Source organism: Parus major, chromosome 4 (genome assembly GCF_001522545.3).
Source record: "Parus major isolate Abel chromosome 4, Parus_major1.1, whole genome shotgun sequence".
Taxonomy (NCBI): Eukaryota; Metazoa; Chordata; class Aves; order Passeriformes; family Paridae; genus Parus; species Parus major.
In genome coordinates, this window is record NC_031771.1 from 65,268,302 (window position 1) to 65,282,584 (window position 14,283).

General features: G+C 39.2%; 1 protein-coding gene across 2 annotated transcripts in view; it reads right to left on the reverse strand.

The window, feature by feature from the left end:
* Positions 1-14,283, reverse strand: part of CTNNA2 (catenin alpha 2) — a 405,963-nt gene that overhangs the window by 324,362 nt on the left and 67,318 nt on the right. For both annotated transcript variants that reach the window (XM_015624690.1, XM_015624688.1), the window contains exon 6: positions 6,318-6,521. In XM_015624690.1, the coding sequence (XP_015480176.1) occupies positions 6,318-6,521 (204 nt within the window). The remainder of the gene's footprint in view (positions 1-6,317; positions 6,522-14,283) is intronic.

The window sequence follows — 14,283 nt, forward strand, 5'->3', positions numbered from 1 at the left end:
ACCCACAATATTCCACCACCCAGCTGAAGCTCCCTGCCCCAGGAGCTTCAGAGGAGAAAATCCCAGTTACATGAGAGCTCTGACAAGAACCTGAGGCAACATAAACCCAACAGAGGTGGTGTTTTAGGAGTTTCTTCCACCACCTGGTGGGTGCAGTCTGTGACCATCATTTTGACCAACTGCTATTAAAATTGCAACCACCAAGTCGTATCATGAAGCCTCTGGGTGTTGATATATTTTTACTCTTATCCTTTCTTTCTCTTTATTACACATTTTCTTAAGTGAATTTTATGCTTTTATATTGTCATATTACTAAAGATAACAACCAAAATGCCTACTTCTCTGTTTTATCCCAAAAACCAAATTATTCTACAATAAACCCTACAAGTGTATATTTACAAAAAAAACCTCATTGACAGTCCTTGCACTCTAATCCACCCCAAGGGATTTATTAATAACAACTTGGGCTGCCCTCCCCTTTTATAGTGGATTGTAACAGGTAATTGTAAAGAGCAAATTACTTCAGTAAATTTAAAAATCTACTCATCCCAACAGGGATGTGTAAACCTGCAATCACCAGAACCTGAAGCCAGGACAATTTTTTCGGATGTTTGTCATTTCCAAGCCATGAAGCTTCATTTTCTCTGAGTGTTTTTATTTAATTCTGATTGTAAACACCAGTGTGGTTCTCTGGATCTGATAAGAAAAACACAGGAAATTCTAAATATACAATTACAAAACCAGGAAATTTGGGAATGAATAAATAAATCAGAACTAACTTGTGCAATTGTAAATGATGCAGCACTTCTGTAAATCTACTGAAAAATAATGGACGTGACTTAGGATGAGGTCCTGACATCATCAAAATAGAAGAGACAGAAGGTTCCTGAAAAGGTGTCTGAAGTCACACTGCAGGTTGCATACTTGGACAGTGATTTGTGTACAGTCTTGAGCAGTCAAGTCACTCAGGAGGGATCCATAAGTGCAAAAATCTTCAACTGACCAAGAATCAATGCATACAATATTTGGGAACACATCCTATTCCTCCAACAATAGCTACTGTGTTTCTACTTGTTTCTTTCAAGTACACAAAGACAAAACTGCTCTGAAAGAGCCAGGTGAATAGTAAAATAGCTCATCTCCAGCTTGAAACACAGTGGAAAGCTTTAAACAAGCTACTGTCCTCTAAAAATTATTCAGCCAGCCAGGAATTTGACGATGGTACTGATGGAAAAACTGCCCTGCTGTGCCAGTCATGCCTGAATCAGTCGATGCTGCTGCTCCAGCACTCAATCTCTTGTCACTCATCCCCAGTTCCTCATCTCAGGACAGCTCTGGACATTCCTCTGTCTCATAACTGTAATTTACTGCTCACTGTCACCCAGATTAACCTTAGGCAAGTCAGCTCCAGAGCTGAAATGTACACACCAATTATTGCTTATCTTAAATATGAATTCCGATGAAGCTGTTAAATCTGACAGCTGGAAGTATCTTGAGAGTTTATAGATTTTTCAGTTGCTATCGTGTTTTTTGTTCTCCAATCAAGCACAATAACCAGCTGTCTGCTAAGGACATTTCCTCTTCATGTATTGCAGCACTCTGTTTTTCCTTTGAGCTATTCCAATTTTTTACTGATATATTTGTGAAGAGAAGCTGCCAGCAGGCTTGTGCTTTCTCATTTGTTTTTCTGCTATTTTGTCATTTCAAGAAATGACATTTTCTTCTCTATAGGAAACAGGAATTAGAGCCTATAGCAACTCAGGAGTGAGCAGGTATCAGGGGCAGGTAGTAACTTTAGAGAATAAGATTTCAAAAAGCAAACATTAAGCAACATTACCCCCATGGTAAAGTAGGGTCTTCCTAGAGCACATTCCACAGGATTGCATCCAGATGGGTCTGGAATATTTTCAGTGAGGGACATTCCACAACCTCTCTGGGAAATCTGTCTCAGTACTCAGATGTGATCCTCACATCTAAACATTAAATCATCAGTAGTAATACAAGACTCCATTAAGGACTGATCATACCACTCAGCAGACACACAGAAATATTATCTGTCCCAAAAACCAATTATAATTAAAAAAAACCAACAAAACAAAACATAAACCAAACAAGCTCCTCTGAAATGTCAGCAGGGAGTGGGAGCAGGAACATTGGATAAAAGGGAAAGCAAGGCACGTTGGCTTAATAATGAGCCCAAAGGCTTTAGAGGAGAAAGTCATATTTGAACCAGCTGGGAAATGCCTTTTCAAATGCAGATTTGAATTAATGCCAAGCCAGTACTGGAGTGATTACAGAGGTCTTTAACACTCACAGCTTACTCACTTGTCAACTGCTTTCCAAATTTATCATTGATACACCCCAGCAACACAACATTCAGTCTGTTTCTGGCACTGAATCTGATGACGACAGAGGGAATTGAAAGAATCCTTTTCTATGTGTATTTTTCTAAAGATATAATTTCCTCCCTTTCTTATGTTAATCAGACATCAACCCAGCAGCACCCTGAGTCTTGCTAGAAAGGGTGCCCAGCACTGGGTTGAGTTTGGCATCACATTTCTGACCCAGGAGTTTAAGAGCTGGAACTCCCAGGTTCCTGGTATTTTTGCTCCCTGACAGCCTGCAATGTAAATCATGAAGGATCCAGGAGAGAAAACCAGCAGGAAACTAGACCCCAATCAGAGCTAACCATCCATTAAATAAAGCTTTCATTTAGACAAATGGAAAACAATTGCATTAACAGCTTCTGTGGAGCTGCATTTAGGTCTTCTCTGTAGGACAGAAATCTAGAAATATAATTTTATTTTGAAATAAATTACGGGATTTATCACATATACATAAGAAGCTGAAAAACACCCTATCAATTTTCTCAAAGACCTTGCCAAAAAATTTTTACAACACAGAAGACTGAGAACTTTCTTGCCTTTTCTTCCCAGAAGTAATACATTCTGAAGGTCAGATAAGGTCATGAGAATAATAGATATCATACTGGGAAAAGATTTTGTCGAAGTTACCAATAGAGCAAATGAAGAATATGCATATTTCTGGATAGACAAAGAGGAATGAAACAGTTTTCATCTCATCTCATCTCCAAAGAAGTTCTTGCAGAGAATTCCCAGGGATCTCCCTTGTAGAGGGTTTAGGTACTGTGAAACTCTGGTCAATGCAGTAGCTATACAAATATATAATTATCCATAGAACTAGTAAAAAGCCTAGGGACTAATTAAAAATATTTTTTGACAGGTAGGAAATGGAGTAAATCAACATTTATCTAAGGAGGAGGAAGCTGAAACCACAACACATCTTTTATAACAGTAAATAATCCAACTCTAGAAGCAGCACAATTTTTACTTACCTAAGTAGAAATCTCCCCTATACTTCTTTCTACCAATTTTTTTTTATAATTTTTTCTTTGGATGCCAAAATTTTGAAAGTATCTACTTTTTCTACAGCTCATAGCCCTTAACTTCAGTTCTTGAAGTTTTGCAAGGAACACCCCTCTGAGGCCAAATCATAGAAGTAGATTAAGGATTTTAAATTATTTTAAAGCTGGAGAAGGACTGAACAGCACATTGCCAACACCTTGCCCTTCCTCATCTGCATCCTTTAAATATCACCACAAAGTATTTACTTTGCTGTATGCACATTCCATCAATACTCATCATCTCCAAAACATCATCATTTTTCAGCTATTATCAAACAGAAGAAACCTTCAAAACAATCTCTAAAGCAAGAGCAGGATTGCAGTGGTTTATAGCCACACAGGCAGAAGGTGTTTATCTTTGCAAAATCAACCTTGATCAGATTTAGGACTGTGTCATGTTTGGTGTGTGCCATTCACTTTTATGCTTTTGAAACTCATTAAAGCTTTAAAACACTTTCCAAATGAGATCTTTTGTTATACTGAACATGCTCAGAATTACTGAGAGCCCAAGAAAATCGATCCACGGGTTTCAAGGAAATAGGTTCAGTACCAAAGCAAATTCTGCCAGGGCAGAATGGATGAAATTCAATCCTTAGGTAACAGGAGCTGCCTACAAGCTCAGGATCTGATCTTCTGTCCTGGCTATGGGGACTTAATTAATATATTAGAGAAGTCTATAGAGATATTTAACTTAGCCCCCTGCCCATATTAGATGATAACAGTTGTCATCTCAATGGCTCCTCAGGCTCTCTTGGCAGTATTGATCTGATCTCCAGTATTGATCTGGTCCCTGACAATTATAACTGGAGCATAAGCAACAGAGGCTCAAATGATTTAATGAAGGAAGGAGTCTGGCAATTTTTCATTTCTTAGAGCACACGTGACATGGAAGTGGGGCTGGCAGCTACAGGCTGACCCATGGAGGATTCAAATGCCTTGGAGGGGCAGATTTAGGAGTTAATGCTCACACAAGCATTGGAATTTTTTAACCTGGCAACTTAAAATGGCATCCACCGTAAAGAACTGAATTGACACCCCTTCCTTTACCTGTCCCTATGAACAGAAAACCTAAATTTAGGCATAGTAATATGTAATCTTAATCCCATCCCTTGTAGCTGCTAATATCAGTTTGAAAATTATCGTTGTCAAATTCTACCGTACGAGAGCTGTTAAAATATAATTTAAGTTCAGTTTTTATAATGTTTACTCAATAGGTATAAAAAAAATCTTACTTAAGTTGACTACATTTCAGTATAAAGCAGAAAAATAAATAAATTTCAGGGGTTGTGCAACTCTGACTAGGAAGGACACAAAAAAGGAAAAAGAAAGGACTGTTTCAAAAACCATACTGTAGAAACCATAAAAGCAGCTGCTCATACCATTATGTGTTTAAGTAAAAATGATGAAACTATATTAGCAACCTTCAGTGTGGTCATAAATGCCTGCAGGAATTTAAAATTCTCCTCCCTCTGTAAATGCAGTCAGAAATAAAATAAGAATGTTTCTGGTCTAGGGGTAAATTGCATCGTTACCAAAACTCTGTGTACTGAAAAAGAGGCACCACAATAAAATAAGAAGCCACCATTTATCAGCTCTCAAAGTTTCTTCAAAAGACCTTTAAGGATTGCACCAGTATTGCTTCTACAAAGCAACATTTTATAGGAAGAAACCCAGAAAGTTATTTTCCACCACAGCCTCTCATCACCTGGTATTTAATGTTCTCTTTTATAACTTTTAACCCATAACACATCAGCAAAACTTCACGTTCAGTCAAACTTCCACAAGAACCTGTTAACCATCACATCAGAAAAACTAAGAAGCGAATAATGCTTTTCAATACAGTCAAACTGCTATTCTATTACACAGAACAATATGTTTGAAAAGCAACATTTAAGTCTGAACTGTAAAATGAAGTGACTAAAGGACTGAAGTTTGCACTGTGATACTGAATTGCATCACTCTACCAATTATAACAGTACCAATGAAAGTTAAAGGTCTATCCCCGAACACTCTCTTCAGCATTAATTTGATGATTCCAGCAAAATGAGATAAAAATGCGTCATCTGATGCTTTGGGAGCAACCAAAGACAAGAAACAGCAAAGTAGAGGATGCTCAGTTGGATACTCTTGGCAAATATTTTAACTTTAAAACAGGTTGATGTAGCTTTGGTGTTTTTTCCCATATCCTCAAAAGGACAAGGCAGAAGAACATCTGAGTTTTAATACACAGCGTTGGGTGGAGAGAATTTTCTGGGACAGGCTGTGCAGAACAAAGGTAATGCACCGCCAGTTCACACCCCATTGAACAATTCAACACCTCTGGAAACCCTACCCAGAGAATTGTTTTTGAGATTGTGTGAACAGCTCTAGTGCTGAACTCACTGCTTTCATGGCAACTGATTATTTCATAGCTCCACCAGAAAGTGAAACCTTCAGTGGTTTAACCCACACACCAAAAAGTCAACCTCTTATGAATATCTATAGGTAACATCCTACAAATCAAACACAATGGCCAACTCACAGGGTGAAGCATGCTGAAAATTACCCATATTCATCTTCAATGAGAAAAAAATTCTTGGGCCATTTTGCATTTAGATTACTCACCAGTGTTTTCATTTTAAAATTATTCCACTTCCAAAGGAATTGCTAGCTATTACATAAGAACAACCTTTCATGCCAAATTCATGGCATGAAAGTGGCCATGAATGTGGCAGGTACAACACCACCCCCCTGAGCTTCTGATGGTACCCAACTCCCGCCAAATGATTTCAACGTATTCAAACGTTCAACAACTCAAACGGCACCACCCCTACGCTGGGCACAAAGCGGCATTGCTACTTTTGAGATACATTAAAGCAGCTGCGGCCTCAGGGAGGCTGAGGTCGTGACTTACGTTGTTCATGTACTCGGAGAGCAGGTCCTGCAGGGCCTGGCGCACGGCGTTGCACTCGGCCACGATGCGCTCGCGCCGGTCGTCGCGCGTGCACGAGGAGTCGGCCATGAGCGCTGCCCCGCTGATGATGCTCTCCAGCCGCTCCTCCAGGGACGGCCGGAACCGCGCCTCGCTGAATGTCATCGGGTCCAGGATGATCTTGTTCTGCAAGGAAAACGGGAAAGTGGTCAGTGGTCGTGGGTCTTCGGCATTTTCAGTGCCTTTGGAGAGGTTTATTTAGTTTTTCTTATAATTAATTTATCATAGAATACCAGGTTGGAAGGGAGTGCAAGGATATCAAAATTTTATTGGAGCAATTATCTACCAAATTCCTGACAAAGTAAATATTCAATAAATATGTGTATATGTGTGTGTATATATATAAAAATTCACCTTGATACCCAGAGCAGCTGTGGCTGCCCCTGGATCCCTGGAAGTCTCAAAGCCAGGTTGGACAAGGATTGAAGGAATCCACGATAGTGGAAACTGCCCTTGCCCATGGGGCCTGGAACAAATTGATCTTTATAGTTCCTTCCAACCCAAACCATTCCACAGTGCTAAACCAGTATTATTCTTTCACAAATATTCTGAACGTTTCTTGGCTCTTCAAGACATTTTTATTCAGATCTAAGTTTTTTATTCCCAAAGATAGAGTAGGATGTTCTCCAATAATAATTTCATTTTGATTATTTTTATAAGCAGACAACACTGTTGAAATGTTACTATATTACCTCAATATTTCATGAATTTTTTAAAAAATAAGGAAATTAAGACTGCAAGGAAATCATTACTAGATAATGTCTTACACAAAAATACAAAATCTCTGATTTCTATTCTGTAGAGGATCTTTTAACAGCTTTTTTGGTTTTTAGTCAGGAAAAAAGTGCTGGATTAGTTAACTGAAAAGGGAGCACTACATTAAGACAATCTGAAAACATCTTCAGTTTGTCAAATAATCTACTGGATAGTAAACTATATCTTCTACTAGAAAAAGAATTGATTTTCAAAGACTTTTCTAAGAAAGGTTAATTCCTAAATTATGATCACTGCTAAACACTTGTGTACTGTATCTATCAAACTTATTACCAAATATCAAATAGGTTTAAACCACATTGATTCTACTCTTCTCACTGGAAAATTTCATGTAAAGTTATGACTTTTGAGACAGGGATGGATTATATTTTGACCTGATTTTCTCCTTTTGCAGTTCAAGGTAAGAAATACAAAAGCAATAATCACCTGCTCCCAATCTTGGGCACATTTACAACACCATGTAATTCACGAACCTTTTGTTGAAATCATGCAAAGAAATCTCCTAATTGCATATGGACTAAAAATGCTCCATAAGATGTGCACTTGTTATTTGAGCTTTAAAAAAATAATAATCATTAAATAGGAATGGAAAATGTAAAAGCATTCTGATTTCTAATAATGACACCTATTTTAAAGCACACAAGGTTTGTTAATGAACCATTTTAATTTTCACAATATTCTGATAACTTTATGATTAGTCTATTTCTTTCAATATCCAAGAGCAATCAGCAAGTGCAAGCCAAATGATACAAGTAATTTACAAAAAAAAAAAACAACAAAAACAACAAAACCAACACAGTGTATCAAAATGTGCATTAGAATTTAGGATTATGACACATAAACAACATGCTCCTTTAGCACTGAAAATTGCATGTGTTTGTTATTAATCAGAAAATGCTCAAATGAATTTATTCGAAGCTAAAGACAGACTCCACTTGAACATTTTCTTAATTGCAGCAGGACAAAGCTCTTAGAAAAGATCTGATTTCTCAGTAAAACTTCCAAGTTACACACAGACTGCATAACTCTCATTACTATACGGAGAAAGGAACTCCTGAGAAATCTGTAACTTTCCTGAATCCTCAGCAGTTAAACAGCAATAAACACAAGGAATTTATGAAAATCCATTATTTAATAAAAGGACAAATAGAAGAATTTTAACCAGATAACATATTGTTCCAACTCCAGGAACTGCTGACTTGGCAGAAAAAAATGCTGCATTAGCCAGAATGTGAAATAATGTCTCACATGTATCTTCTGGGGTCTGTGTTTCACAGCAGTAAGCAGAGCAGTTTTACAAGCACCTAAATTAAAAATTACTTCTCCAAGAGTTAGGCCTGTGAATATTTATGTAATGGGCCTTTTGAGCCAAAGGGTAATGCTTGGGATTTTCAGAAATCAGCTGTACAAATTAATTTTCAAAACCTCATATTTCACGTGGCAGTAGCAAGATTACAATTGCACCAAATGAATTCTATAAGCAAATTATGAAATTAACAAGAAAACAATATTGAAAAAAATAGCTGTTTGTTTCAAATTCCTAACCAATCTTTCCAGAAATGCCTCCCTTTTCCTCCTCTTCCTCAGAGCCATAGGTGTAAGGTTCTCTGCCTACACAGCAACTTTCCAAGAGATCTCACATCTCTCAGCAAGTCACAAATCACATCTTTCTCCTTAGATTTGAAGACCCTGCACTCAAGTCCTCTGTGAGACCCAAGAACCTGCCTGGAATATGGAAATATGTATGTGCATATCTATTTGCATATGCAAATGCAAGGTCCTGCACCTGGGGAAGAATAACCCCAGGCTCCTGCACAGGCTGGGGGTGACCTGATGGAGCAGCTCTGGGGAGGAGAACCTGGGCATCCTGGTGGACAAGGAGCTGTCCCTGAGCCAGGAGTGCATCCCGGTAGCCAAGAACACCAATGGGATCCTGGGGGGCTTTAGGCAGAGCATTTCCAGCAGTGCAGGGAGAGGATCCTGCCCCTCTGCTCAGCCCTGTGAGGCCACATTTGGAGAACAGTGTGCAGTTCTCAGCTCCTCATGACAGGAGACATGGAGCTCATGAAGCAAGTCCGGCAGAAGCTCTGAAATTGGTCAAGGATCTGGAGCATCACTGTTGAGGAAATGCTGAAGGAGCTGGGGCTGTTCAGCCTGGAGAGGAGCCCCAGCTGAGAGGGGCCCTCAGCCCTGGATGTCCCTGGGTATCCCTGTGTGTCCCTGGATGTTCCTGGGTGTCCCTGGCTGTCCCTGGATGTCCCTGGCTGTCCCTGGGTGTCCCTGGCTGTCCCTGGCTGTCCCTGGGTGCAGGAGGGGCAGAGCAGGGCCCAGGTTCTGCTCCAGGCCCAGCAATGGCACCAGAGCCACGGGCAGGGGCTGAGCCCAGGGAGTTCCACCTGCACATGAGGCAGAACTTCTTCACTGTGCAGTGCCCAAGCACTGGACAGATTGTCCAGAGAGGCTGTGGAGTCTCCTCCCTGGGGATATTCCAGAGCTGGCTGGACACAGCCCTGAGCCCTGTGCTCTGGATGGCCCTGCCTGAGCAGGGAGGTGGCACCAGTGACCCACTGTGCTCCCTTCCAGCCTGACCCATCTGGGATTCTGTGCATGCTTCCATCCTTTTCAAGCCCTGAAGGTGAACAATTTACAGATTAAATATCACCAGTACCTCTGATCACTGAAACCCAACTCACTGTTTTCACAAGCAGATGTGAAACTCTGCTTGTACTCCATGAATAAATTCAGGAATTCCTTTACAGACCACATACAAATACCATTCAGATTTTAAATAATAAATTGTGTAGCGCAGAGGGTGTATAATTAACCCAAGCCAGCTTCCCTCACTTTGAACTGTAAAAAAGTGAATATATTATGGTTTATTTCTAAATAAGGAGAAATCTTTATGATGATCAAAAACTTAGCTCATGAAAAATAAAAGTCGCTCAGTTGTACTCGATAATTTTCCATTCATACCCTATAAAACCTTTTGCTTGTAATTTTTTTTAGGCTTAAATACTATTAAGTATTTGTTTGAGATATCTGTTAATGACAATTCAGGATTACAGAGTAATTTAGGTTGGAATGAACTCCTGAAGGTTGTATTTTAAACACCTCCTTAAAACACAGTCAACTTTAACATCAAGCCAGGTTGCTCAAGGCTTCATCCACTAAAGATGAGAATTCCATCCTTGGAGATTTTCCAAACTCCTGTGCCTACTGTTTGAGTGCCTGATCACTTTCATGGGTGATTTTTTCCTTCCCAATATCCAGAATTTTCTCAGAATCACCTTGTGCCAGTTGTACCTCATCCCAACACCATGAACATCAGTTTTGCTTCAAATACAACAAATAATGATGCAGTTACTTTATGATGGGTGGTTATAAATAAATGATAGTCTATAGGTGTTAATTTTAAACTCCTTCTCAAATATGTCACAAGGAAAACAGGTTTTGGAGTTTTAGGAAAAAGGGGACTCGGGATGAGAACCAGCTCCATGACAGCTCCTGATGTTCAGTTACCAAAGAAAGACAATTTTTTGCTTACAAAAGTTATTACTCCTCTTCAAAGTTAATTTGGTGCCAAAATTCAATTTCAGACTACGCTATTGACACCTATAAAACTCTTACACATATATTATCAAGGAAATAATGTCTTCTTGGAAAGAAATAAAAAATAGTTGGCAGGATATCTGGCTAAATAAATTTCTTTAAAAGTTGCAATTTCCTGTCAGTTCTTAAAAGCCAGTTAATGAGCAATGAATGTAAATGAACTGGAACACTTTACATTTCTAATTAGTTAACTAACATTGGAACCATAAATCAAGGACTGATACCATAATTCAGTCCTTATAATTAAGTGTTTCAAACCTCTTTATAAATGTTCAGATTACTGTAAACACACATCATTTTTGCCTACAGTTGCTGAAACAAAATCCAAGAAAATTAATTTTAATATAATTGAAGACTTGTTTGAAAACTGACAAAAGTTGTGATAAAATCTTCTTTAAATATAGCTGTCTTCTCTTCAACTCTTCTTTTTCCTTAAATTATATCAAGGTGTGTTTACAGAGAAGTTGCCATGTTTTAATAAATATTAAAGACTTCTGAAAAAAACTCTTCATACTAATTACTGCTTGTTCAGAAGGCAATAAACTATCTCACACACTACTAAACTAGAGGACACAACTTCAGAAATCTAAAATAGTGGAAAAAGTATTCATACTTCAAATCAAAATACTGGAAATAGCCATATACCTTACATAAATGGATTGTATGATCAGAGAGAAAATCATTATTGAAACTTTGTGACATTTATCTGCATTAGAATCTCATTTTCAACTATAACAAAAAAACCCTTACAGTCCTTTTTAGAAATATAATGCAAAGCAAAAGCCAAACATTACATTAATAATTTAAAATAATTTTAGAAATCCAAAACAACTAGAATTACCTGATCATTGCCTGCATTTTCCAATTAAATTACTTCATTGTTATGTGCAATTGCCTTATTGCCCATGAAAAATCTGCTCATCCCCTGGTTTGTCTACATAGAGTCTTCAGGAAATCTCAGCAGCTTCTTCAGAACCTCTGCCTTGTTTGCTTGTTAAACACATTTTAAGTCATCTATTTAGAATGTGAAACTTTCAGGGCAGAGACCATTTCCTTACGTGGTTCTTAATGATTCAGAACCACAGAATGGTTAAGGTTGGAAAAGACCTCCTCAAGCCAAACCATAAACCCACCACCATCATGTCCACCACCAAATCGTGTCCCCATGTGCCACATCCACAGGGCTTTTTAAGACTTCCTGAGACAGTGAATACACAGCTGCCCTTAGCACAAGGAAAATCCAATTTTCGAGGTAAATGCCACTGCAAAGTGTGATAGATATTTTAGATAAACGATGCCACAACCACAAGACAGCAGGAAAAACTGCCTTTGTGTAGAAGTCAGCACATGATACACTGAGGAACTCAGTTTTTCTGAGTAACTTAGAGACAGGACTGTATAAATAAGAGTGTTTGATGTATCTCTTTGTCAGAAGTGCCTGCACTACTATGAAAACAAATGCTGTGTGCTCGCAGGTTTTGTTTTTGCACCTTTGTCCGTGTCTCCTGCGATGCTAACAAGGCTGTTGATGTCCTGTTCAGCAATAAATCAAATGTTCCTACCTGCCACAGTGCTGTGTTACAGACACACACCATAGAGCTGGAAGAGTGTGACAGTGCAGTGCTACACTGCAGCTTCCAATGAGCTGCTCTGGAGTGATGAAACAACACAGAAATAATTCACAGGGGCTCCAAGAGAGCTGGAGAGGGACTTTGGACAAGGGCATGGAGTGACAGGACAGGGGGAACAGCTGCCAGAGGCAGGGTTAGATGGGATATTGTGGGAACTGACAGTGGTCAAATAAGAGACTTTTAGGCTTCAGGCATTAGATTGAGCCTGTGGGAAAATCAAGCACATGACCTTTTCACTCTGGACTGGGAAATCATAAGGAGGAGTCCAAACAATCCTTAGAGAAGGAAAACAACCTTTGCAGGTGTTGTTTGTTCCTTGTTGGTTACTTGCAAGAAACAGTCAAGGGATGCTGTTCCCAAATGTCCAGTGATGTGATGTGTTGGTTTGATGGCCAATGAAAGCTTTACCTTTTTGGACTTTCTCAGAACTGTCTATAAAAGAAGATCTGGAAGAATAAAACTGGCTCTCTTTTGCAACTAAAGCTAGAGAGTCTGTGTTGTCACCATCGCCATTCCTAATACAGTGCGACAGGACATTGGGGAGAAATTCTTTACTGTGAGGTTGTTGGTGGCTGCCCCTGGATCCCTGGAAGTGTCCAAGGCCAGGTTGGACAGGACTTGGAGCAACCTGGGATAGTGGGAGGTGTCCCTGCCCATGGCAGGGGCTGGAACAAGATGGTCTTTAAGCTCCTTTTCAACCCAAACGATGCTGTGACTCTCTGACCCTTCCCTCTGGCACACCAGGCCAGATGCATCCACAGCAGCTTCACGAGCATCACACTCAGGCACAAGTGCACAACCTTGAGCAGAAACAACAGCCCCCACCTTCCCAGCCCCCTCTCCTGACTGCTCTCCAAGTGTAAATGGAGATGCTGCTTCCCTGAAATAGTGGTGGTGTTCACTTCTCACATACCTAAGCTGCAGAGGCATCTCAGAGGTGCTAAATAAACACAGGGAAAATAGTAGCAAGTGTAGTCTAATTAGAACATTTCACTTAGTGCTCTTTTTGAGCTATTATATGTAACCTGAAAGAAAGTTCAGTATGTTTTTGATTTAACACTTCAGATATTCATACTTACATTAACAAGAAAATAAGAAACCTGCAATAATTTGAATAATAATGCAATAACTGTGCTGCTGCAGAAAACACATTTCCTTATAGAAGTGATAATTAGGTTTTTAAAATGTGTTTCTCTTCTGTGTTTTTAGTATGTCTAACTAAAAACTATGTCTAAATTTGTGTTTGAGGGTTCATTACAAAAATTCCTTTGCAAGTAACCTGGCCTGCTACATACAGGTTACATGTATTATGATAGGGAAGCACAGGCAGCAGTTGCTGTGCTGGCAAAAGACTCTTTCTACCACCAAAAGAAGTGGCAGAAAAGTGCTGTGGTTAAACTCCAACAAGTAATTTTGATTGCTAAATCCTTCCATGATACTGCTTTACTATACAAGAGCATTTCAGGGGGAAAAAAATAAAATTTATAGACATGAAAAATAAACCAGAAGTCCACTAGATGGTGCTCCTATACAGCAAATACAGCTCAGCTGCACCATTCCCACTGCTAAAGGGGAATGAAGGCAATGAGAGCCTGATACACAGGCACCCAGGGTGCTCCCCTTTACAGAGATCACATTTTTGCCATGCCTTTACTACCAAAATCCTGACACTTCCAGTGCTATACCTTGTACTCTGGAGCTGAGCCTGCTCATAGTAATATATAAACAATAAAAAATAATAAAAAATACACAGAAGGGGTTGTAATGGGAAATGGCAGCAATAACTGAAAGGAAAAGCTTGTTTGCCCCCCTTAGCATCATCAGGACCCCAAAAATTTACTCTGATTCTTTCTTATTTGAGACATCAGTTCAGC